The sequence below is a fragment of the Salvelinus alpinus genome, chromosome 23 (genome assembly GCF_045679555.1).
Source record: "Salvelinus alpinus chromosome 23, SLU_Salpinus.1, whole genome shotgun sequence".
Classification (NCBI taxonomy): Eukaryota; Metazoa; Chordata; class Actinopteri; order Salmoniformes; family Salmonidae; genus Salvelinus; species Salvelinus alpinus.
The window spans coordinates 38364988-38390273 of NC_092108.1; the positions used below are offsets into that span (position 1 = coordinate 38364988).

The 25286-nt window shown below is 44.4% G+C and overlaps 2 protein-coding genes across 4 annotated transcripts in view; one reads left to right on the plus strand and one right to left on the minus strand.

Annotated features, from left to right (window-relative positions):
* LOC139550919 (chloride channel protein 2-like) overlaps positions 1 to 13181 on the plus strand; it is a 62840-nt gene extending 49659 nt beyond the window's left edge. The window contains exons 8-24 of one of the 3 annotated variants that reach the window (XM_071362188.1): positions 203 to 281; positions 392 to 517; positions 675 to 759; positions 982 to 1083; positions 3954 to 4056; positions 4353 to 4508; positions 4779 to 4848; positions 4944 to 5054; positions 6216 to 6429; positions 6636 to 6769; positions 7128 to 7387; positions 7931 to 8143; positions 8514 to 8579; positions 9013 to 9051; positions 9176 to 9280; positions 10095 to 10181; positions 10721 to 13181. In XM_071362188.1, the coding sequence (XP_071218289.1) occupies positions 203 to 281; positions 392 to 517; positions 675 to 759; positions 982 to 1083; positions 3954 to 4056; positions 4353 to 4508; positions 4779 to 4848; positions 4944 to 5054; positions 6216 to 6429; positions 6636 to 6769; positions 7128 to 7387; positions 7931 to 8143; positions 8514 to 8579; positions 9013 to 9051; positions 9176 to 9280; positions 10095 to 10181; positions 10721 to 11254 (2484 nt within the window). In that variant the 3' untranslated portion in view covers positions 11255 to 13181. Of the gene's footprint in view, positions 1 to 202; positions 282 to 391; positions 518 to 674; positions 760 to 981; positions 1084 to 3953; positions 4057 to 4352; positions 4509 to 4778; positions 4849 to 4943; positions 5055 to 6215; positions 6430 to 6635; positions 6770 to 7127; positions 7403 to 7930; positions 8144 to 8513; positions 8580 to 9012; positions 9052 to 9175; positions 9281 to 10094; positions 10182 to 10720 lie in introns of all 3 variants that reach the window. The other 2 variants (XM_071362186.1, XM_071362187.1) reach the window with 2 other exon arrangements.
* Positions 13182 to 13191: 10 nt separating this feature from the next.
* Positions 13192 to 23515, minus strand: LOC139550922 (protein FAM131B-like). Its single transcript, XM_071362190.1, has 5 exons — positions 23269 to 23515; positions 16097 to 16205; positions 15585 to 15770; positions 14707 to 14838; positions 13192 to 14290 (listed from the first exon to the last, which is right to left on the minus strand). Exons 2-5 carry the CDS (start codon positions 16182 to 16184, stop codon positions 13791 to 13793), a joined length of 906 nt encoding a protein of 301 aa, XP_071218291.1. The 5' UTR covers positions 16185 to 16205; positions 23269 to 23515; the 3' UTR covers positions 13192 to 13790.
* Positions 23516 to 25286: the final 1771 nt, after the last annotated feature.

Sequence of the window (25286 nt, forward strand, 5' to 3'; positions counted from 1 at the left end):
ATGTGAATGACACATGACATCTCCATTTACTTCATGTTATTCGGTTCATTCTGGCATTCCTCGCTGTGACTCCATTGTATTCCAATGCCCTAGGCCTTCCCTCTTTACCAGAAATGTGTATGTTTGTATGTGTGTTTACATGTGTGTGTGTATGTACTATATGTGCTTGCACATACGTGTGTGTGTGTTCCTATTCCTACAGAATGAGCTGAGGAACACTGAGATGCTATCAGCCGCATGTGCAGTGGGGGTAGGCTGCTGCTTCGCTGCCCCCATTGGAGGTAATTACAATATACTTTGGGTGAGAAATACAATAAGTGAAAGAATGGTGTTACTGCAAAAGTGATTGTGTGGGTGCGTGTGCGTGTGCGTGTGTGTGTGTGTGTTGCAGGTGTGCTCTTCAGCATTGAGGTAACGTCTACGTTCTTTGCGGTGAGGAACTACTGGAGGGGCTTCTTCGCTGCCACCTTCAGTGCCTTCATCTTCAGAGTACTGGCTGTGTGGAACCAGGACGAAGGTGAGGAGGTGTGTGTGAGTGTGTGTAAGGGGAAGGGCTTTGGGTCTACGTCACTGAGTCAATAGTTAGTCGGAGGTGACTCATGTTATTCCTCCCTGTTTCTCTTTCTCTCTCTTCTCTCTTTCTCTCTGTCTCTCTATGTCTGTCTTTCTCTCAGAGACCATCACAGCCCTCTTTAAGACACGTTTCCGCCTGGACTTCCCCTTTGACCTCCAGGAGCTGCCAGCCTTCGCCATCCTGGGGTACGGGTTTCTTGTTTGTCTTTTGTGTCCAACACGCCGAGGTCTGACTCCTCCTTATTCTGATCACTTCAATGGCTATTGGCTATTGGCTTCAATGGCTATTGGCTATTGGCTTCAATGACTGTTGGCTTCAATGGCTATTGGCTTCAATGGCTATTAGCTATTGGCTTCAATGGCTATTGAACTAGAATGGTGTGTGACACTGTCCCCTCTCCTCCTCAGGATTGCGTGTGGTTTTGGTGGGGCCCTGTTTGTCTACCTGAACAGACTGATAGTAGAGTGTATGAGGAAACAGAAGACCATCAACAAGTTCCTGCTCAGGAAGTGAGTCTAACACACACGCGCGCACACACACACACACACACAACTTCATACACTGCTACACACACCAAACACACACACACACACACACACACACACACACACACACACACACACACACACACACACACACACACACACACACACACACACACACACACACACACACACAGCGCCGGCTCGCCATTTACGTGGACCACACACTGTGCGTTGGAGGCCCAGACAAAAAATATATATATTTTTTAAAAATTGAGAGAGAGTTTGAAAGAAAACACTTTTGAGAGGTGGAATTCTATAATACACAAAGTGCAGCACGACTACAAATAAACGTTCTCTCAAGTAATGTTTTGGGCCCAAGGGTTATGAGGTGTGGGTCCCCCAACCATATATCACTTTGGGCCCCCAAAAGGCTAAAGCCCTGAGTTCTTTCGTACATGAACAGCAGTGTATTGTAGAGAAGATAAACACTGTAAAACAGAATGGGAGCACCTGAGCAACACCCACTTTTTTTAACCAGAAAACGATCATGATCCTTTGGGTAATTTGTTATTTTCAATGATTAGTAACGTTTTGAGCTAGTAGACGTGTCCATTTTATATATGATATAATAATGAACAGATTGCATTTTGCGTCCCGGTCACCTCAAGATGAATGGTTTTGACCACTGAAATGTTTTACTTCGCTCCCGCCCACCACTGTTTTAGTTCAGTGCCGTTAGAAAGCACTACCGTAGTTGCACCACTGCTGTATAAAATGAAAAGGCACCTGCAATATATATTTTTTTATCTATTTTGTTGTGCCGTTACATTTGTATGTTGTTTCATGTCCGACGGTGTTGGTCACATGGTGTTGTTACATATCATTTGACATTTGCACCACGAACAAATTCAATCTGTAATTTCACATTTCCTGTAAGAACCATGATGAGCATGGCTCGGGCATGTCTTGGCATCGCTGTATTGCAGCCTCTGACTCTTCCATCAGCCTACTAAAGGTTGCACCTTTGCAGACAACTGCATGTCCGGTAGGGACCTCGCAATTGAGAAATAATCAGTAGGCCTAATATTACATGATTAAATCTGTGAGAAAAAAAATCCTCCCCAAGCTGTGTACAGGCATTTAACACCATTCTGCACGTTGCCATCCATTTCCCAACATCAATCGGTTAAATGACATTGTTAAAATATTTTCATTCAGTTACAAAAGTAACAGTCCTGGGTGAGCCCCAAATGCGAGCCCACCGTGGCCACGTTGAGGTTACAATGTAGCCAATATGTATGCGCTAAATGGAAAAGCACAGGATCATTTGTTTTGTCGATAAAACAAACAGCTCTGCTTGGCTTGGTAAGGAACAGATCGACATTCACTGGGGGGAGGGGCTGGTCCAACTCAAGACGTCATAACAAAAGGATGCACCCCCTTCCCAAAGTAAAATATGTCCACATATAAATAAATGTAACACTCTCCCCCCTCATAGAATGAACTCAAAATAATGTTTACGACCACAAATAACAATAACTGTAGCGGCCCTGTGTTTATAAATATGGATTTTTTTATGGCACAGTCGCAGGGTTACGAGCTCACTCTCCCTGCATGTTTCATTACACTACGACCAGCCGGCTGCAGACAATGATCAGCTAGGGGGAAATCCGATTTTTTTACATTTGGATGCCATATTTATAATTATATCAAATATATGCAAAAAATTCTCCACCAACAAGTTTCTGTGCCAATGCACCACACAACCAATAAACAAAGCATACCGACTTCGGCACTTCAATATCATAGCTTGCGTTTTCAACAACACAATAAATAGACTATTTCAATCTCCACAAACAGAAATCACATCCCTCCCTACTTTGTAGGCTTACCCAGTATAGAAGGCTTGGCTTGACAATCTCCGAATGTCATTAAACTTTTTGATGTTTTGTAACAGATGTCTCTTTCCATTCATCAATTGGCGCCTGCACAGCTTGGATTGATTGATTTTATTTGTACACAAAGATTTTTTCAAGTGACAGGGATTGCACAATAAAGTCGGGGATGTATTTCTATTGTGGCCCCTATGTTTTACATAAATACATATAGAATGACATAGATACAGACACATTCCAAAGATGGAGACTACAACATGCTCAACCTCCAGATGAGTATGAGGGGGGAGTTTAAAATACAATTCTTAAAAGCTTGTTTGGCTGGTAGATCATTTTTTAGATGTTAGGAGCTGCTAGTGAACCATGATGTGCAGGCAAAATCATAGTGACACTGGACCAGTGCACTTGCCATAGTCTTTAGGGTGTATATAGCTAGGTTTCCATCCAATTGGCGACAGATTTCATGTGAATATTCAAAAATCTTCACAAAACAATATGCAATTTCAGCGCTGGACAACATGACAGGCAACATTTTAATTTACTGGACATTTGAGAAACTACTTGGACATCCATATGCATTCAGATCCAACCTGAATGGCGCAGCCAGCCCCATCAATAAACGAGGGCTGTTGGCCACATTTAAGTGTCCTTAAAAACAGCCTATAACAAATTACGAAAACACTATTCCTTGTGTTTCGATGTGTAGCATATGCAACTTTATATCACATTTTTTTTTCTTTAGGTACTTTTCGAAAACAATAATGGCCTAACCCCAGAAAGATAGAGAGCATGCTACGACACCGACATGCATTTCTTCATGTCAGATAGACATGTGTCCAAACTTTTGACTGGTAATATATATATATATAAAATATAGGGCTTTGAACAAGAACTGTCAACTTGAAAATGCAAACTTGAGTTCACATAAGAATAATATTGCAGAGGTATTATTAATTTATCAAAAGCGGGACACACTCACTCACACTAATGAACCCACAGCTCCTCTCTCCATGTCAGACGTCTGGTGTATCCTGCTATGGTCACCTTGATCATTTCCACCCTCACCTTCCCCCCTGGGTTTGGACAGTTCATGGCTGGACAGGTCAGAAGTTACACTTTTTTTTAAATATCTGTGTCTGTGTATCTGTCAACCACAATGTGTATGATACATTTTTCAAAATATTAGACCAGGGATGCATTTCATTTGTCTGAAACAGCCTCCTTCCTTGTCCCCTTCATAGTCTCTGATATGAAGGATCAGTTCTGTGTTGTCTCCACCTATCCTATTCTGTTAGATCAGATAATGGAAGGAGATGAGGAAAGGGAACCATTTTAGACTATTACGATTGATACAGTATATCCCATGCCTAACAGTTATGTCTCTCCTTGTCTCCTCAGCTGACGCAGCATGAGTCCCTGGTGGCGTTGTTGGACAACCGAACATGGTGTCGGCAGGGCGTTGCCGAGGAGTTCGACTACATCAGCCACTCCCACGCCTGGAAACACCCCCAGGTTAACGTCTTCATCACTCTCATCCTCTTCATCGTCATGAAGGTACGTGTTCATTTATTTGAGATCGAGAGAGTGGGTTTCTGTGTGGGTTTGGGATAGGTGAGGCTGATATTGTTTATTTTTAATCATTTTTATTTAACCTTTATTTATCCAGGTGAGGCAATTAAGAACACATTCTTATTTACAATGATGGCCTGTCTCGGTGTGAACCTGTGATTGTGTTGATGTCAAATGTTCTGCTCCAGTGTGTCTGTTTTCAGTTCCCTCTATTACCCTTCTCTCACACACGTCTCTATCTTCATCTCTCCTCAGTTCTGGATGTCTGCAGTAGCTACCACCATGCCTGTGCCATGTGGGGCCTTCATGCCAGTTTTCCTCATTGGTAAGTCACTTGCTGTGTGTGCGAATTTGTGTATTTAGCCATACACACTAAAAACACCTGTATGTACACTAACACTTTATGTATGGGATGTGCAGGTGCGGCATTTGGACGTTTGGTAGGAGAGACCATGGCAGTCATGTTCCCTGATGGCATCCATGCTGATGGCAGTGTCTATCCCATAGTGCCTGGCGGCTATGCTGTAGTGGGTGAGTACATCACCAGTTGCATTAAAACGAACCTGTTTTTTGCTTTCAAGGCCCCATTACAGCTCTAACGTGTTCACTTATGGCTGAATCCAAACCTGAGACTACTGAATTTAACCATAGGCCCCTCCATTTTGGCTCTCTCTGATGTGATTGAAACTGCCGGCGGTACTCCACCAGTTGCACTAAAACCAACCCGTTTTTTCATCTTCAAGGCCTCATTACGGCTATTTTGTATCTACTTATGGGCACCATCTTGGATCTTTCTGTTCTCTAACATGATTGAAAAATGCAGGAGGGTGTGATGCCGAAGCTATTTTCGTCAATTGTGCTAGCTTATTGAATGTGACTGGTGGAAATGTATTATGCTACGATAAAGCAGACAAGCAGGTTAAGGATTGAAATAAAAAGTTTAATCATTTTCTGCTCTTCATTGAACTGATGGATTAGTAGAATTGTTTTAATTTTTTAATTTATCCGTTATTTTACCAGGTGTGTTGACTGAGAACACGTTCTCATTTACAGCAACGACCTGGGGAATAGTTACAGGGGAAAGGAGGGGGATGAATGAGCCAATCGTAAACTGGGGATTATTAGGTGACTGTGATGGTTTGAGGGCCAGATTGGGAATTTAGCCAGGACACCGGGGTTAACACCGCTACTCTTACGATAAGTGCCATGGGATCTTTAATGACCTCAGAGAGTCAGGACACCCGTTTAACGTCCGCACCCTACACAGGGCAGTGTCCCCAATCACTGCCCTGGGGCATTGGGATATTTTTTAGACCAGAGGAAAGAGTGCCTCCTACTCCAACACCACTTCCAGCAGCATCTGGTCTCCCATCCAGGGACTGACCAGGACCAACATGTAAATGTAACTAGTACAATCACATCGCTAGCTTGAGCTTTCATTTGTTTTGTTGTCTAAAACAGTAAAGCTAACAAATAAACGTACAGTACCATTGAAAACCTGTTCACCTATTGCTTATGAAACGTGTTTTTTTTGTGGAGAGATGTAATGAATGAAATGTGGACTCACCCACTACTCACCCTGTGCTACCAGCCTTTCTGTACTCTCTGTAGTTGTAAAAAAAAAAAAACGTTCCACCACTTTGGGCCAAGTCATATTCATCATCATCCATACTGTGTATCCCTCCTCCCCAGGTGCAGCGGCGTTGTCGGGGGCAGTGACTCACACGGTGTCGACAGCAGTCATCGTGTTTGAGCTGACGGGTCAGATCAGCCACATCCTGCCGGTGATGATAGCAGTGATCCTGGCCAACGCCGTAGCCCAGTCCCTCCAGCCCTCGCTATACGACTCTATCATCAGGATCAAGAAACTACCCTATCTCCCTGAACTGGGCATGGGGCACCACGAGTAAGTCTGTCTGTCCATCTTTTCTTTTCTTTGTTTATGTCTCTATCTCCCTTGCTTTCTGTTACTCCCTTTTCTTTATTCTCTTATGTTTTCAACTGTCTTCTTGACTGATTCTCTCTTCTTAACATTATTTCTTGTCCTCTCTTCGTCTATCTCCTCTTTCATTCTTACCCCTTCTTCTGCTCTCTTCTCCTCTCCTCCTTCAGGAAGTATAACATCCGTGTGGAGGACATCATGGTTAGAGACGTGCGTTACATCACTCTCTTCTCCTCCTACCGAGAGGTACAGGAGGTCCTGATGACTGGACAGCTGAAAACACTGGCCCTGGTTGAGTCCACAGGTAAGGGTCCGTGTGCAACTGCACATCTATAGTCAGCTATGAATCCAAGATGCATCCTTCCTCCATGACACCATGACACATTTCTCCCTCTCTACCGCTTTCCTTCTTCTCTCCCGTGTCTTTCACTTCTTCCAGCTTTTTGTTTTTGTGTCCTATTCCATCTATTCCGTACTCTGCTTATTACTCTCCCTTACTGTTCCCTCTTTCTCTCCTCTCCTTTCTCCCTGCACCCCTTTTCTCTTCCTCTGTCTCCTCTCCCTTATTCTCCTTTACTCTTTTCTCCCCTATTTTGTCACTTTCCCTATCTTCCTATCCCACTCTTCCCCTCTCTCCCTCCCTCTCTCTCTCTGTCCCTCAGACTCTATGATCCTGTTGGGTTCTATAGAGCGCTCCCAGCTCCAGTCACTCCTGTCCATCCAGCTGGGTCCAACGCGCAGGCTCGACCACCTCCGGAGGCACGCCCAGGACAACGGCACACACACACACACACTGGGCGCACACACACACCTGACCAGCCTGGACACCATGGACAGTCCCCCCAGCCCACCCTGCACACACACACACTCCTACACCTCCAACTCCTCCAATACCAGCGCACGCCATGGGGTTCGCTTCCTGGTGAGTGTAGCGGAGGTGAGTCGGACTCCCGCTCACGTGAGGAGGTAGCCCTGCGTGCCACTTAAAGTCACTGTTATCATCAAGAGTGGGGTAGTTTGGCTGAAGGTTATTACACATAATGTGTGGATGTGTATTTGGATGGACAGATATTGCTTACAGAAAACGTGTGAGTCAGGGTGTGTGTTTGGAAAGGTATGTGTTAGGATAGGTGTGTGTGTGTATGTACAGTAGGTGTGTGGGGCTGGTTTGGTGTGTTTGGTAAGGGACGTCTGTGAAGTTTGCCTTACAGTATGTGGGGCATCTTCAGTACTTCAGTATGCCTTCTACTGTCTACAGTACCTCTAACCAGTGTGTGTGTGTGTGTGTGTGTGTGTGTGTGTGTGTGTGTGTGTGTGTGTGTGTGTGTGTGTGTGTGTGTGTGTGTGTGTGTGTGTGTGTGTGTGTGTGTGTGTGTGTGTGTGTGTGTGTGTGTGTGTGTGTGTGTGTGTGTGTGTGTGTGTGTGTGTGTGTGTGTGTGTGTGTGTATATTGTGTCTCCATCTAGATCTCAACAGAGGAGTCCTCCTTCAGTGCAGCTGTGACCAACTCTCAGCTGCCACTCAAATCTGCTATGAAAACTGTCCCTACTATTCACAACACAGAGACACCCAACAGTATACACACTCTCTCAATTAATAGAGACACGCCGACTCCCTCTCCTCTGTCAGGCTCTCAGCAGACCCTTTCCTGTGGTGACCCTGAGAGAGAGCTACTCGAGGTGAGTGTGAGTGTGAGTGTGTGCATGTGTTTATGTTTTTATGTGTATGCTTGTATCCTCATATGCCTCCTTCCTTTACGTCCACTCTGTCCTCAGAGAATCTTTAGTAACTTTAAGCCCCAGCTTTGCTGTAACATAACATTGCGCTGATGTTACGCCATCGCGCCTCTCCTCCCTCTCCTTAGTAAGAGAAGCATAACAAGCGTTCTGCGTTGCAGTAACATTGTATTCATATTTATATCACCCACTATCCGTCTCCTCTCTCCTTATCAGCTGGTAAGACCATTATAGAGTATAACGTTGTTTTTAGGTTGTGTTAACGTTGTGCTAACGTTGTGCTATGTTACTCCCTTCTCTCCCTGGCTTTAAGAGCCCGGCAGAGCCAGAGGCTCCTGAGAGCAGGGGGCCCAAACGAGTCAGGATCTCCATGGCGGCGGTAAGACTGCCGCCCGCATTAGAGCCCGTTGCTAAGTAACCGTTGCCTAGCGACCTAGCATAGAGCAAGTGACCGACCAAAATTGCTTTGGGTACTTCTACCAATCCAAAATATACTGCGGCTTTGTAACACTTTGTAGAGAGAGAGAAATGAGAAGGAGAGAGGAAGGCACAATTGACCAAATCTGTGTTAAGTCATTTTAGTGATTCAGCTGATTATTTAGCCAACAAAAGCTAAATCAGCAGTGACTCACAAAGCCGGCTGAGTAACAGCGTAGCTGCAGGGGCAGACACATGCACTTTTGATTGTGGTTATGTGTTAGTCTCATTGTTTGGTATGTGTTGTTAGTCTTTTGCGCTCATATGCAGTGGTGGTATGGATTCATTGTATATTTGTGTATGTGGGTGTAACCACTGTCTCTCTTTGTTTTCAGGAGTCCCCTGAAGTAGAGGATGACATGACCACAAACGAAGTAAGACTGAACTCTCTCATTGGTAAACTGGCGTGTCAGTCAAAAGCAAACGAAAATGCAGTGAGTGATGTGAGAGCTTTATAGATGTTCTTTTATTGGCTGAGTTTTGAATCCACTCCCACAGATAGCAGAGTGGGAGGAGCAACAGCTGGACGAGCCAGTGGATTTCAACAACTGCAAGATAGACCCCGCCCCTTTTCAGCTTGTGGAGCGGACATCTCTGCATAAGGTGTGTCGTCATCAGTTCACCTGTCACTCAATCTACCGATCTCTTACCGATCTACATAGTAACCCAACTGATATGTCTTAGTTGAAAAGGTTTTTCTTGTGATACTTGTTGTCGTTGTTTCACTGCCAAGGCAGACATGAGCAGAGCATCTGCTAAATGACTCAAATCTAGAAATGTAACCAGGCTACAGTGTCCGACAATGGCTGAGTTCCATCCCTAAAAAACATGGATCTCTTCCCTCTGCCCTTGATGACCCCTTTGATTGATGGGGTTGGTGACAGAGATATGATAACACACAGCTTCCCTAGTCAGGAGCCTTTTATTACAAATAGAAGTCTCTGCACTAAACCATGGCATTTTTCTAATAGACAATTTGTTCTCAATTATGTTTTACCCTCTCTCTCTCTCATTCCCTCTCTCTCTCCATTCCTTCTCTCTCCATCCCCCCTCTCTCTCTCCACCCCCTCTCGCTCTCTCTCTCTCTCCACCCCCTCTCTCTCTCTCTCTCCACCCCCTCTCTCTCTTTCTCTCCATTCCCTCTCTCTCTCTCTCCATCCCCTCTCTCTCTCCATCCCCCTCTCTCTCTCTCCATCCCCCTCTCTCTCTCTCTCTCTCTCTCTCTCTCCACCCCCTCTCTCTCTCTCCATCCCCTCTCTCTCTCTCCATCCCCTCTCTCTCTCTCTCCATCCTCTCTCTCTCTCTCTCCATCCCCTCTCTCTCTCTCCATCCCCTCTCTCTCTCTGCATCCCCCTCTCTCTCTCTCTCTCTCTCTCCATCCCCCTCTCTCTCTCCCTCTCTCTCTCTCTCTCTCCAGACTCACACCATCTTCTCCCTGCTGGGACTGGACCATGCCTATGTGACCAGTACAGGGCGGCTGGTGGGCGTGGTCTCCCTCAGGGAGGTGGGTGTTCCCGTGCATTAGAAGAACCCTTATGTCACGGTCATGTAGTTAGTGTGTAGTTATTTGTATTTTCAACACGGATGTCATAATACTATGTTTGATTTGAGTGCACTTCACCTCAAAATCACTGCAAACACATGATATGACATCACAGGAACACGTCCTCTTTACTTTTTGGCTGTGGTTGTTTGAATATTGTTATCACCTCAGATCAGTCCTAAGGACAATGTTGTGCTTCATGAATCAGAAGCAATCAAGGCTAATCAATCTGCTCGTTACAAAAGTTGATGCAGATTAACAACCCAGTGTGCTTGGAGATGGAATCAAAAGCGTAATATGAATCACTACTCTGTGTAATCCAAAATCACATCATAATGTTCAATTCTATATCTCTGTCGCTCTCTCTCTCCAATCTTCTTTCCATCCTCTGCCCCGTTTCTTTCCATCCTCTCCTCCGTCTCTTTTCATCCTTGCTCCCTATTTGATTCCTTTCCCTCTCCCTCCAATCTCTACCTCTCCTCTCTCTGTCTAACCTCTAGCTGCGTAAGGCCATAGAGGGTTCAGTGACGGTGACAGGGGTGAAAGTTCGCCCCCCTCTGGCCAGTTTCCGTGACAGCGGCAACACTACCAGCGTTTCCGAGGTGACAGAGCTGCACAAGCTTTGGAACCGCCACAGAGGCCTCTCGTTACCACGGGAACCCACCCCGCCCGACATGGAGGACCAATTGGACGTTATGGATGAGGAGACCCCTGTCCACTTCATACAGGACCAATCAGATATGGAGTTTGAAACCATCCCCACTGACAATATGGACCCGCCATCAGAATTGGTTCTTCAGGAAAGCCTCTCAATAACAGAGGACCAAACAGAGGAGTTTATCTTAGAGTGCAGCCCTTCCCACACTGACGAATCAGAGCTGGCCTGTGATTCTGACTCCTCCCAATTCCCTGAGACTGACCAATTGGAGCCGGCGAAGGAACATGGAACCCCACCCCAGAACATAGAGCAAATGGACCAATCAGAACTGCAGTGTAAGCAAAGTCCCAACCGCACTGAGGACCAATCGGAATGACAGAAGGGGCGAGGAACAGTTAGGAGTTGCTTCGTGGTTCGTTGAGGTTTCTACAACCTTAGAGGTCACGTTCACCTGAATCTTTAAGCTGGTCGTCTGTGTCCACAATGTATTGTGTGCGTGTGTGTTGGTGTAAATTAGCTTGTATTCCTGTGTGAGTGATAGAGTAACTGAGTGAATGTGACAACATGGTTCTGTGTTTAACAAAGTGTTTTTGGGGGGGGGGGGGGCGTGTGTGCGTGTGTGTGTGTGTGTGTGTGTGTGTGTGTGAGACTTGCCGGAACCTTGCCCATGCACCCATCTGGTGCCGACACTTCTATTCTCAGTTTGATTATCAGAGCCAAACTACATTTTCCCCCCTAAATATAGCTACAAATAACACAGAGATAGAGAGCAGATCAGAGGGATAAAGCAAAGGAGAGAGAGGAAAGAGAAGGGAGGGTCTCACTTTAGATTAAGTGGCCTATAAAATCTACGTATTTACATAGCTACATTCTAAAGGACATTCTGTAATTACAGTATAAGTGCATGTACAGTCATATCTGAAATGGGATATTAAGAGAAAGACAATAAGTTACAACCCAAAGGCAGCTAAGAAAAGGCCAACACATTGACATTGCTCAGTCATAAAATGGCATCCCACAGGGTTAAGAGCATTTGTGAAGCACATTGTAATTAACATGCATTTAACTCAAAGTACATGTAGCCTTGTCTGGCATTAAGGTAGGAGGGCGGACGGACGTTAGAGAGTTTCTTGTCTTGTAACAGGGTGTTTTGGTCACAGTGTCATTTTGTATCTTACATTTCTTGAGATAGGATGTTATGTGAATATCGTATCCTATCTACTGTTACCGTGTTCCGCATGTTTCTGGAATGATGTGAGTGTTAATGACACGTTACATTGCACAGGAAAAGTTGGTTATGTGGAGAGAGACGACATCAGTTGTTGTGAGCACACATATGCACATAGGCCAATAGTACACGCACAAGGGCTCGATTCAATCCGTGGCGCTGAAGATCCGCGTTGTAGTGCGATTGACATTTTAAAGGCAATGTTCCCGCATTAGCGGAGAATGTATTCCCTGTAAATGCTGCATATGTCATCTCAATCGGAAATGACATTTACATTTCAATTGTGCTGTACTCTGGATCTTCTGTAATACAGATTGACTCGAGCACCAAGTAAATGAACACCATACACATTCATAAATCTAAACATGGAAAATAATATCCTAGAAAATACACACCACACACACACACACACCTACATTGAAAATTATTAATACAGCCTGCCTGGCCTTAAAACCAGTTTAGAAATATGTACTACCAGCTTAGAAGCACAGTTATAACTCTCCAAGTGCACTGATGAGCAATAGAAGCCTCTATAGAGAACTGAAACAACTGTTTAAGAGAAAGTGTGAACCGGTTCTCTCCACGGTCTCATTATAAAATGAGTTCAACAAACAGATGTTATGTACTTTGTCTCTTCAATAATTTCTCTTAGCTCCATTGACAGATTTGAGCCATTATATATTTCAATTCTATGTAAAACCATGCCATAACAAATACAATTCAACGGTTAATTTTCTTCTGTAAAAAAGTCAGTTGCGCAACCATTTATTGTTGTCTTACTTTTGTATGCACATAGAATGTGAAGTAGTGCTCGCCATACAAGATATAATGTAAAATGAGTCTAACGTAGAGAGTGTATAAGGTAATTAACAGCGCATCTAGTTAAGCAATAAGTCTGTAGTTTCTCCCTTTATATGGCCCCGGCCTGTATATGGTTTGTACATATGAAAATACATTATGACGGAAATCTACACATTGTACATAGGAGAATATGCATTTGAGATCAACAGCCATTGTTATTTTTCAGAAAGCATACTAATTGTTTTTTGTACATTAAATTTCAACAAAACTTTGAGATGTAAATCTGTTTTTCCAAAACTCGTTTATTCTGTGTGTGTGTGTGTGTGTGTGGGGGGGGGGGGGTTCTTTTCCTTCTTGTCTCATATCAGAGATGGGTAAAATGATCAAATGGTGAAAATATATTTTTTTTTAAATCACGTTTTATTCATCCAGGACAAACCCCATTACTTGACTTCACATCATGGTCCTGGGAAAACACTACAATAACAATCCATAGAAAACCAGTGAAATAACAACATAAAACCTCTCCGTTTGAACAGCACAGTATTCGGGAATCGATTTTCAACTCTCAAATACAGCGTAACATCAGCAAAGAAATGGCAAGGAAGTGAAAAAGAAGAGAAAGAGAACAAACAGGGTGCAGGGTAGAGGAAGCAGGGAGAGACAAGCCGAGAAAAGGAAGGAAGGAAGAATTGGAGGAAAGAAAGAGAAACAGGAGGAAGGAAGGAAAGAAGGATGGAAGATGAGTAAAGGCTAGCCATCACTAAGTTACATATCTAAGAGTCGACAGACTATCCAAGGGGAACACCTACAAGATGAAAAAACACAACATCCAATGCTCCCTCTTTTCTCCTCCTCCTCCTCCAACCTCCTTCTCCACCTCCTACTCTTCCTCATCGAATGACGCCACTCCCGACGAGCCTCTGTCGGAGAAGAAGCTTCTCTGGCTCTGGCAGGAGTGCCACACTCTACCTTCCTGAAACACACTCCCTTCTTCGTCTTCCTCTTCCGCTTCCTCCTCTCCAAGAGACTCAGAGTGAGAGGTTGAATAGCAGGAGTCAAACCTACTGCTTCTGACCCTCGGCATCAAGTCAGGCTTGTGGACGATACAGACACCCCCACCGGTCTCTAGCTGTGGTACAGGCTGATCCTCACCATCCACTAGTTCCCCCTCTCTGTGGAATGGGCTAGCCCGGTCACTCTCTAGAATAGGCCGGTCATTTTGCTGTGGAGCTGGGTCATTCTGAGATGTGGGCTTATCACAGTGCAGGCTGTTGCTGCTAGAGCCAACGGGAATGGTTGAGCTGATAAAGGGTGGAACTTTAACGCTGCCAATCTCAGCCTGGAATGACACTCGGGGCTCGTGATTGGACATTGCGGTGTCTGAGGGAGGAGCAAAGAGTCAGAACACCTGGAGATGGATGAGAAGAGAGAGATGGAGGGATGAGAAGAGGACGAGTGACGGACAGGGAAGGAAAGAACGAAGAGAGTGAGGGATATTGGGGCATAGCACCGAGTCTGGGGCTCTATTCAATCTGTAAAACTGATGCGTTACAGATTCTGCAATAGAAATTTAAAGGTAATTTCCGATTAAGCCGGCATATACAGTGTTTACCGTGAACGCAGTCTCCACTAAGGTAGGAACATTGCCTTTAAATTTCAATCACGCTGTAACGCTGAATTTCCACGATGCGGATTGAATAGAGCCCTAGCTGGAAATGATGATCGAAACACACACGATGAGATGCATGACATAGATATTGGGTGTACTTCTGTGCAAAGTGGGTGTATGTGTTTACCTGAGCGGGTAGAGAGTGTGAGTGTGTTTCTGTTGTTCTGGAGGAACTCTTTGTCAGCTTCTTCCTCATCATCATCCACAGAAGCCCAGGCTTTCAGCTTTGCCTCAGCGATAGCAAACTGCTCTGCCACTCCTGGAAATGGACACACAAACAAATAGGACAAATAAAAACACACACAGGCTAAAAACAGGACTGTTTATTTTCACCCAAAAACCTTACAGCACACATCAAGCACGGGAGAAAGTGGGACACAGACAGACAGACAGAGTTGTCTCAGAAATCATTAGAAAGTGAACAGGGGAGAGGCTGTATCACCATGGGGACACTAGGGGACAGTGAAGTGACAGTTGGAGGAGAGTCTCTAATTGGCTACCATCTGTTGGGCTCTCATAGGACAGGCCGTCATCGCTTAGGTGACGCAGGAGGGGCACAGATCTGAGCTGTGACATATGCAGGGGTTAGAGAGGAGCTGTGGGACAGGTGTAGGGATGATGGGGGGGTCAAGACCACACACAAGTACGTATGAACGTACGCAAACAAACACATGGTGGTGGTCCACTTTACTTTTGATCCAATTGACCCACAAATCGTCAGCATGGACGTTAAATGCTAATGACTGAAATCCACAGAGTAAAGCACTGTACAGAGGATATATTACTGATACGATCCTATCTGAGGCATTGATTATTAAACACCATTGACTGCAGAATTAGTTGGATAATAGAAACAGGAGGTGTCCTCTTGAAAAATAAACTAAAAGAGATAAGCTGAGATAAGATACATTCAAATATATTAAAAGAGGACAACATTCAATTGCTATAAATTGGTGTGTGACAGCGGCTCTACTTTACTGGCTAAGTTGGTGGAGGGACACGCACCTGCAGCGAAGCGCGCCTCCTGTTCTCCCTCAGTGAGGTGGCAGTAGGAGTTGAAATGTGTGTGGAGGGGGTCCGTGGGGGAGTCTGTGGGTTTGGGCCAACCCTTCCACTCTATGAGGTGGGCGACCCTGCCACCCTGCAGGGACGTGGGCTTGGTCACATGGTCCTTCATCGCCTGGGATATGCCTGGAGAGAGAGAAGTAGGAGGCCTGGGTTAAAGAGAGTGACCTCTAAAAACTTAGTGACCTCTAAAAATGATGGGTCCTGGGTCCTTCAATCTGTAGTGCTGAAGATCAGCACTATAGCGCCATTGAAATGTAATGTTAATTTCCGATTGTGCCGACAAATACAGCCTTTACCATGAATGCAGTCTCGTGAATGCGGGAACGTTGCCTTTAAATGTATATTGCGCTCCAGTGCAGGTCTTCAGCGCTATGGATTGAATCAAGCCCTAAGTTTGCACAGGATTTGTATGTGTGAGATGAAAGTAAATCAGTGTGTGTGTCCCTTACCATTTAAAGAGGATCTGGCCAGAGCAGCAATCTCCTGGATGCTGACTGCCTTTCTTGTGTCTGAAGATTTTCTTGACTTGGGGATCATTTCAGCACCCTCAAATTTTACCTGGAAAAAAAGCAGTCATGCTCAGTATGTCACTTACACCACAGCACTTAAGTGTTTTCTATAGTAATGTTGTAGGGCAGGGATGGACAACTTTGATGGGGGTGGGGGGCCACAAAACATCTGAACTCATCATGGTGGGAGGCAGGGGCTCGTGATCCTGCGTACCCACCCACATCCATGCCCCCACCTTGTGAGTAAAACATTTTAGCGGCTTCTCTGTTTACAGTGAAGAGGGAAAAAATTCAGTTTTAGAGTTCATTTCCTGCAAATTACACATTTTGCCATTTGTCTTTGGAAAACTGTGACATTTTATAACTAATTTCATGCAATTGTACTTATTTTACCATGGGGCGGAGATATTTTTCAGTTCTACAGCTTATTTCCTGCAAATCTACACATTTTGCCATTTGTCTTTGGAAGATTTTGAAATGTTATAACTAATTTCATACAATTCTACACATTTTGCCATGGGGCGGAGAGAAATGTTAGCAGTTTTTAATAGGATATCAGAGTGAGAGTGACTAACAAAATCAATCGGGACCAGGTTGGTAATTCGACCATGATTACTACAAGTTTAGATAGCTGGCAGCTAGACTAACTTACCAAATGTTGGCTGACATGGGCTAATTAAGTGAATGTCAGTGACTGATAAGAGAACAACTGCTGATGCACAACCACATTTTGAAATTGCACCTTGTGCATTCTACTATTCTAACTTTCAACAGTAAGTTGTGATCTTGACTGAGTTCCTAAAAAATATGTATACATACTGTATGTTAAGATGGCGCCGAAGAGGATGGCTGATGTTTTACATGCCCGTAACCAATTGTGCTATTTTGTTCGTTTCTTTGCGTTGTTTGTAACTTGTTTTTTTACATATTTTGTACATGCTGCTACCGTCTCTTATGACCGAAAATAACTTCTGGACATCAGAACTGGGATTACTTACCATGAACTGGAAGAAGCTTTTTCCTTTAATGAGCCTGACGAGAAATATATACTGCTCTCCCGGGAACAGGCCCAGATCCCCGTCATTTGCGTGAAGAAAAGACGGAGGAAAAGAGGACGCAGATCGGGCTCCTTTTGAGAATCCGTAGGCGAGCAAGTAAACTCCCACTGCCATCAATTCTACTTGCTAACATGCAATCAATGGAAAATAAAAAATGATGACCTACGATTACGATTATCCTACCAACGGGACATTAAGAACTGTAATATCTTCTGTTTCACCGAGTCGTGGCTGAACGACAACACGGATAATATAGAGCTGGAGGGATTTTCAATGCACCGGCAGAACAGAGAAGCTACGTCTGGTAAGACGAGGGGTGGGGGTGTGTGTATTTTTGTCAATAACAGCTGGTACGCGATGTCTAATATTAAAAAAGTCTTGAGGTATTGCTCGCATGAGGAAGAGTACCTTATGATAAGCTGTAGACCACACTATCTACAAAGAGAGTTCTCATCTATATTATTCGTAGCCGTCTATTTACCATCACAGACCAATGCTGGCACTAAGACCGCTCTCAACCAACTCTATAAGGCCATAAGCAAATGCAGGCAAACTTAAATCAGTTATACCTAATTTTTACCAGCATGTCACATGTGCAACCAAAGGAAAAAACTCTAGACCACCTTTACTCCACACACAGAGATGCATACAAAGCTCTCCCCCGCCCTCCATTCGGCAAATCTGACCATAATTCTATCCTCCTGATTCCTGCTTGCAAGCGAAAACTAAAGCAGGAAGTACCAGTGACTCGCTCAATACGGAAGTGGTTAGATGACGCGAATGCTACGCTACAGGACTGTTTTGCTAGCACAGACTGGAATATGTTCTGGGATTCATCCAGTGGCATTGAGGAGTACACCACCTCAGTCATTGGCTTCATCAATAAGTGCATCGACGACGTCGTCCCCACAGTGACCGTACGTATATTTCCCAACCAGAAGCTATAGATTACAGGAAACAGACGCAACGAGCTAAAGGCTAGAGCTGCCGCTTTCAAGGAGCGGGACACTAATCCGGACGCATACAAGAAATATCGCTTTGCCCTGAGACGAACCATCAAACAAGCAAAGCATCAATACAAGATTAAGATTGAATCCTACTACTCTGACGCTCGACGGATTTGGCAGGGCTTCAAAACTGTTACGGACTACAAAGCGAAACCCAGACGCGAGCTCAGCCTACCAGATGAGCTAAATGCTATTTATGTTCGCTTCGAGGCAAGCAACACTGAAGCATGCACGAGAGCACCAGCTGTTCTGGATGACTGTGATAACGCTCTCGGTAGCCGATGTGAGCAAGACCTTTCAACAGATAAACATTCACAAAGCGGGGCCAGATGAATTACCAGGACGTGTACTCAAAGCATGCGCGGACCAACTGGCAAGTGTCTTCACTGACATTTTCAACCTCTCCCTGACTGAGTCTGTAATACCTACATGTTTCAAGCAGACCACCATAGTCCCTGTACCAAAGGAAACGAAGGTAACTTGCCTAAATGATTATCACCCTGTAGCACTCACATCTAGTCATGAAGTGCTTTGAAAGGCTGGTCATGGCACACATCAACAGCATCCTCCCGGACACCCTAGACCCACTCCAATTCGCATACCGCCCCAACAGATCCACAGATGACGCAATCTCAATCACACTCCACACTGCCCTTTCAAACCTGGACAAAAGGAACACCTATGTAAGAATGCTGTTCAATAACTACAGCTCAGCGTTCAACACCATGGTGCCCACAAAGCTCATCACTAAGCCAAGAACCCTGGGACTAAACACCTCCCTCTGCAACTGGATACTGGACTTCCTGACGGGCCTCCCTCAGGTGGTGAGGGTAGGCAACAACATGTCTGCCACGCTGATCCTCAACACTGCGGCCCCTCAGGGGTGTGTACTTAGTCCCCTCCTGTATTCCCTGTTCACCCACGACTGCGTGGCCAAACACGACTCCAACACCATCATTAAGTTTGCTGACGACAAAACAGTGGTAAGCCTGATCACCGACAACGATGAGACAGCCTATAGGGAGGAGGTCAGAGAACTGGCAGTGTGGTGCCTCAATGTAAGCAAGACAAAGGAGCTGATTATGGACCACAGGAAAAGGCGGGCCAAACAGGCCCCCATTAACATCAACGGGGCTGTTGTGGAGCGGGTCGAGAGTTTCAAGTTCATTGGTGTCCACATCACCAATGATCTATCACGATCTATCAAACATACCAAGACAGTCGTGAAGAGGGCACAACAAAACATTTTCCCCCTCAAGAGACTGAAAAGATTTGGCATGGGTCCCCAGATCCTCAAAAAGTTATACAGCTGCAACATCAAGAGCATCCTGACCGGTTTCCTGGAATGGCAACTGCTCGGCACTACAAAGGGTAGTGCGAATGGCCCAGTACATCACTGAGGCCAAGCCTCCTGCAATCCAGGACCTATATAATAGGCGGTGTCAGAGGAAAGCCCATAAAATTGTCAGAGACTCCAGTCACACAAGTCATAGACTGTTCTCTCTGCTACCGCACGGCAAGCGGTACCAGAGCGCCAAGTCTAGGACCAAAAGGCTCCTTAACAGCTTCTACCCCCAAGCCATAAGCCTGCTGAACAATTAATCAAATGGCCACGTGGACTATTACATTGACCCCCCATTTGTTTTGTACACTGCTGCTACTGCTGTTTATTATCTATGCATAGTCACTTCACCCCTACCTACATGTACAAATTACCTCTTACCTGTATCCCCGCACAATGACTCGGTACTGGTACCCCATATATAGCCTCTTTATTGTTATGTTATTGTGTTACTTTTTATTATTTTATGCTTTATTTTTTTTGGTAAAATTTTTCTTAACTCTTCTTGAACTGCACTGTTGGTTAAGGGCTTGTAAGTAAGCATTTCACGGTAAGGTCTACACTTGCTGTATTCGGCGCATGTGACAAATAAAGCTTGATTTGTATATATATTTTGTCTTTGGAAAATTATCCATGGGCCTACAAAAGGTTTGACGCGGGCCGCCAGTTGCCCATCACTGTTGCAGGCTAATGGACTTAAATGTTGCTCCGAGCCCAGTAAGATATCATGAAATCGATTATACAATTATGTCATGTCTTTATTGAAGCAGCGGACAATGTCGCATCACGTGCGTGAGAATGGCGAAAAGACCAGAGACAATCCTGTGTGCGTTTCAGCACGTGGACAGCAACCGCTCCTCAGAGCGTATGAGTTCCATGACTTTGCACTAACCATTTAAAACAGTTAACATATATTTACATATTGCCTCTGTGATAGTGTATTTACAAGCAAGCAGTAGGCTATGCACGTTGTTTCATGTTGTAAGAAAGTAGGGTCCATCATAATTTGTGGTCAACTAACAGTAACGCCTATGAAAAAGCGTTGCCTTTTTCCATGAAGGAACCATAGAATCGTTGGTACGAAGTCTGCAAAGGATGACTCCACCCTACCTCCTCTCGTTGTCGCCCCCCTCTTTCTCCTCCACGAAAAGTCAACCACATCTTGGACATGAAGAGACGACGTATCACCGCCGAACAAGACAACGCATTAATCAACCCCACATCTTGTCTCTGTGAGTTTTAACGCTGCTAATGACTATACTGCCGCGACAGATGCCAAAGAATAGGGTAAGCCGGTGAAACCATTTAGCTCAAACGGTTAAACTTGAGGGAGTCCAAGAGACCGGACAAACATATGGCCCGAGGCAAGCTCAATAGGCTACTGCTGTGTAAGCAGCTCGAAACTCCCTATCTGCTCAACCTGCTGTGAAAGGCTACGATCCACATTAAAATAGAGATGTGCGTCTGGAGTCAGGGGGTCAGCGATTTTAGCCTCCTTTCTTTATACTTCAATAACAAAGTTGTTATTTGGTGCACAGTCCAATACAAAACAGAGGGCTCTGGTCTACACACGTTTATAATTCTTTGGCCCTCCAGCTCTAGGTGCAACAGGTTGAAAATGAGACAAGGTCACCGACAAAGATGACGAGCTTTATTGACGCTGAGGGACAAAGAAGACTTTAGGAATTGGCTGGAAATCAGTCGGCCCTAAAGTAGGCTACACGTGGTTGACATGACCACGCTAATACCAGACATTCCTAAGCAGATTTGCTCTTAAACAGCTAACAGGAAAGCTGCCACTTTTGAGACCATGGCGCACAGATGCACTGTATAATGACATTCATGCTGACAATATGTGGGTCAAATACAAAGTGGACCAAGACCACCATGTTTATGTTTTTGAATCTCTCTCTCTCTGCCTATGTGCGTGTGTGTTGTTTGGTTTTACTATCCTTGTGGGGACCAGAAGTCCTCACAAGAATGGTAAAACAAGGACAATTACGACAAGTGGGGACATTTCACAGGTCCTCACAAGGAAAAGGGCTATTTTAGGCTTACGGGTTAGATTTAGGGTTAGAATTAAGGTTATGGTTAGGAGTTAAGAGTTAGGAGTTAGGTTAAGTGTTAGGGTTAGGGATTTGGAGTTAAGGTTAGGAGTTAGGGAAAATAGGATTTTGATTGGGAATACATTTTTTGGTCCCCACAAGGATAGTAAAACAAAAGTGTGTGTGTGTGTGTGTGTGTGTATGTGTGTACACGTTTTACTATACTTGTGAGTACCAGAAGTCTTCACAAGAATAGTAAACCAACTAAAATTGTGAGGACATTTTGCCGGTTATCACTTGTAAAAAGGCTATTTTAGTTAGTGTTGATTTAGGGTTACAATTAGAGTTAAGGTTTTGAGTTATGTTTAGGGTTAGGGGTTAAGGTTAGTGTCAGGGGTTAAGGAAAATAGGATTTTGAAAAGTAATAAATTATTGATCCTCAAAAAGTCCTTACAAGTATAGTATCTGTCATTCTGCCCCTGAACAAGGCAGTTAACCCACTGTTCCTAGGCCATCATTGAAAATAAGAATGTGTTCTTAACTGACTTGCCTAGTTAAATAAAGGTCAAATAAAACATTTAAAAATAGTAAGTGTGTATGTGTGTGGGCATATAGGGCATAAATATAGAACTTCAAGGCAAAATGATGAAATGGAGCATTCAAACAAATAACCTAATAGAAAAACATGCATTACTGTCCTTGTTGATAGGCAACAGCACCACTCTATAAAGGGGATTACATATATTCTTGGATAAACATGAGCCTAGCCATATGGTCGACTTGGCATAGAGTAAACAGCAAAGAAAGATGGTGATATGCGACCTCCCACGTGCCTATTCAGCACCCACGCGTCTTTTCAGCACAGGGACAGCTCAACGTAGGCTAATTCCATCCATGCTATTGTTTCCTTGGGTTCGATCGTGCTAAAGACTGTATTGCTTTATTTAATCATGCAGGTAAATCATTGAGAACAGATTCTCTTTTACAATAACGACCTATTGTAGGTTAGGCCTAGAACCCAAATTTCTATAGCTCAGTAGGTAATATGTCATGTATTCTGTTGTGTTTGGAAATCATACTAGCAAACACGGTCGTTATAGTGCTATTACAATAATCCCATAGTATGGAATAGGGGATAGATAGGCTATATAGGACCTATGTACTACTTTTCTCTTTGACACCTCGTGGTGTGTTTAATCTACCGTAGGCCTACCATAGAAAGGGATAAATAAGCATGCTGTCTCTGAGTAGAATTGATTTACCGTGAGGCCCCTGCCAGATACCTGCCTATTCACCGGTGACGTGACATGGCCGTTAACAAAGAACGAGACCGACAGCGGACATCATACTGTGATTGATGGCACGGTAATTGCCGGGAGAAATAAATAACGCCGGTGCCTGTGTTGGTGTACACGGTGTGGCTCGAGCAGAGGATGCGGAATGTCTCCAAGCAACGGGAAACAACATCTGCATATCAATGACCCTGACTCCGGAGAGGGCTTAGCAACGGGCTCCGGTTAACGTTACAGAGACTGCCGCATTGTCATAAAAAGCCAATTAAAAGGGATAGCAAGCATGTCGATCGGTAAACAAAATACAGGACTTTATTTAGGGAATAAAGGCATGCAAATAAATGTCGGTCACACACATTAACACCTACCTGTAAACCGAATAGAGGTTGCGGCACCGTCGAGCGTCGCACATGATCACAATGAGCTTGTCTCAAATCCCATTAACAGATGCTACCGTGGTGCCCGTGTTGTTATTCCCCACGGTTTTTAAATGACTTCTCTTGTAGCCTAGCACAAAACGCCCGGCTTTCACACTTCAAGCCTCAGGTTGTCGCCCCGCGATATGGGCTGCTACAGCCTACCTTTTTGCGCTCTGTCCAAATGGTTGGCACGCGTCATCGGCGAAAGGCGGTGTCATAACCAAATCTGTCCCCCTCCATCCAATCCTCTTCCCTCCTTTGAAAACATGTTGCGAAATATTTTTGGGAAACTATTACTGGTCTGTTGTCTGTTAATGTTGACTACGTAGTTGACATCATCTAATTGGAGACTAAAATTAGCACTAATTGTAGGCTATCGCTTTTATAACCAACAAACCTGTACATCTGATGGTTAATCAATGAAAAAAATCCCTTCACCGGGACCCTGATGATCACAGAGGGGTACCAAATCAGGTACCGAGTCAATGTGCAGGGGTACGAGGAAGTTGAGGTAATTGAGGTAATATGCACATGTAGGTAGGGGTAATGGTGACTAGGAAATCAGGATAGATAATAAACAGAGTAACAGCAGCGTATCTGAAGAGTGTGAACGTGTGTCTATGTGTGAGTGTGAGTGTAGAGTCAATATGCATGTGGGTGTGTTTTGTGTATTTTTAGATTTTTAGATTTATTAGGATCCCCATTAGCCGATGCCAATGGCGACAGCTAGTCTTACTGTGGTCCAACACATAACGAAAAAGACATTACAACTGATATACATTTAAAAACATTAACATGTAGTGTGTGTGTGCATCTATCAGTTACACATACATGGCAGTACATACAGTTGAAGTTGGAAGTTTACATACACCATAGCCAAATACATTTAAACTCGGTTTTTCACAATTCCTGACATTTAATCCTAGTAAAAATTCTCTGTCTTAGGTCAGTTAGGATCACCACTTTATTTAAAGAATGTGAAATGTCAGAATAATAGTAGAGAGAATGATTTATTTCAGCTTTTATTTCTTTCATCACATTCCCAGTGGGTCAGAAGTTGACATACACTCAATTAGTATTTGGTAGCATTGCCTTTAAGTTGTTTAACTTGGGTCAAACGTTCAGGGTATCCTTCCACAAGCTTCCCACAATAAGTTGGGTGAATTTTGGCCCTTCCTCCTGACAGAGCTGGTGTAACTGAGTCAGGTTTGTAGGCCTCCATGCTCGCACAAGCCTTTTCAGTTCTGGGCTTTGTGATGGCCACTCCAGTACCTTGACTTTTTTGTCCTTCAGCCATTTTGCCACAACTTTGGAAGTATGCTTGGGGTCATTGTCCATTTGGAAGACCCATTTGCGACCAAGCTTTAACTTCCTGACTGATGTCTTGAGATGTTGCTTCAATATATACACATAATTTTCCTGCCTCATGATGCCATCTATTTTGTGAAGTGCACCAGTCCCTCCTGTAACAAAGCACCCCCACAATATGATGCTGCCACCCCCGTGCGTCACATTTGGGATGGTGTTCTTCGGCTTGCAAGACTCCCCCTTTTTCCTCCAAACATAACAGTGGTCATTATGGCCAAACAGTTCTATTTTTGTTTCATCAGACCAGAGGACATTTCTCCAAAAAGTACGATCTTCGTCCCCATGTGCAGTTGCAAACCGTAGTCTGGCTTTTTTGGAGCAGTGGCTTCTTCCTTGCTGAGCGGCCTTTCGGGTTATGTCGATATAGGACTCGTTTTACTGTGGATATAGATACTTTTGAACCTGTTTCCTCCAGCATCTTCACAAGGTCCTTTGCTGTTGTTCTGGGATTGATTTGCACTTTTCGCACCAAAGTACGTTCATCTCTAGGAGACAGAACGCATCTCCTTCCTGAGCGGTATGACGGCTGCATGGTCCCATGGTGTTTATACTTGTGTACTATTGTTTGTACAGATGAACGTGGTACCTTCAGGAGTTTG

Excerpts from the sequence above, each read along its gene's own strand:
- LOC139550922 (XM_071362190.1), bottom strand. The coding sequence starts at position 16,184 with ATGATCCCCAAGTCAAGAAAATCTTCAGACACAAGAAAGGCAGTCAGC. Across the intron at positions 15,771-16,096 it reads GGCCAGATCCTCTTTAAATG|GCATATCCCAGGCGATGAAG; the intron begins GTAAGGGACACA and ends CTCTCTCTCCAG. Across the intron at positions 14,839-15,584 it reads GGAGGCGCGCTTCGCTGCAG|GAGTGGCAGAGCAGTTTGCT; the intron begins GTGCGTGTCCCT and ends GTCCATTTCCAG.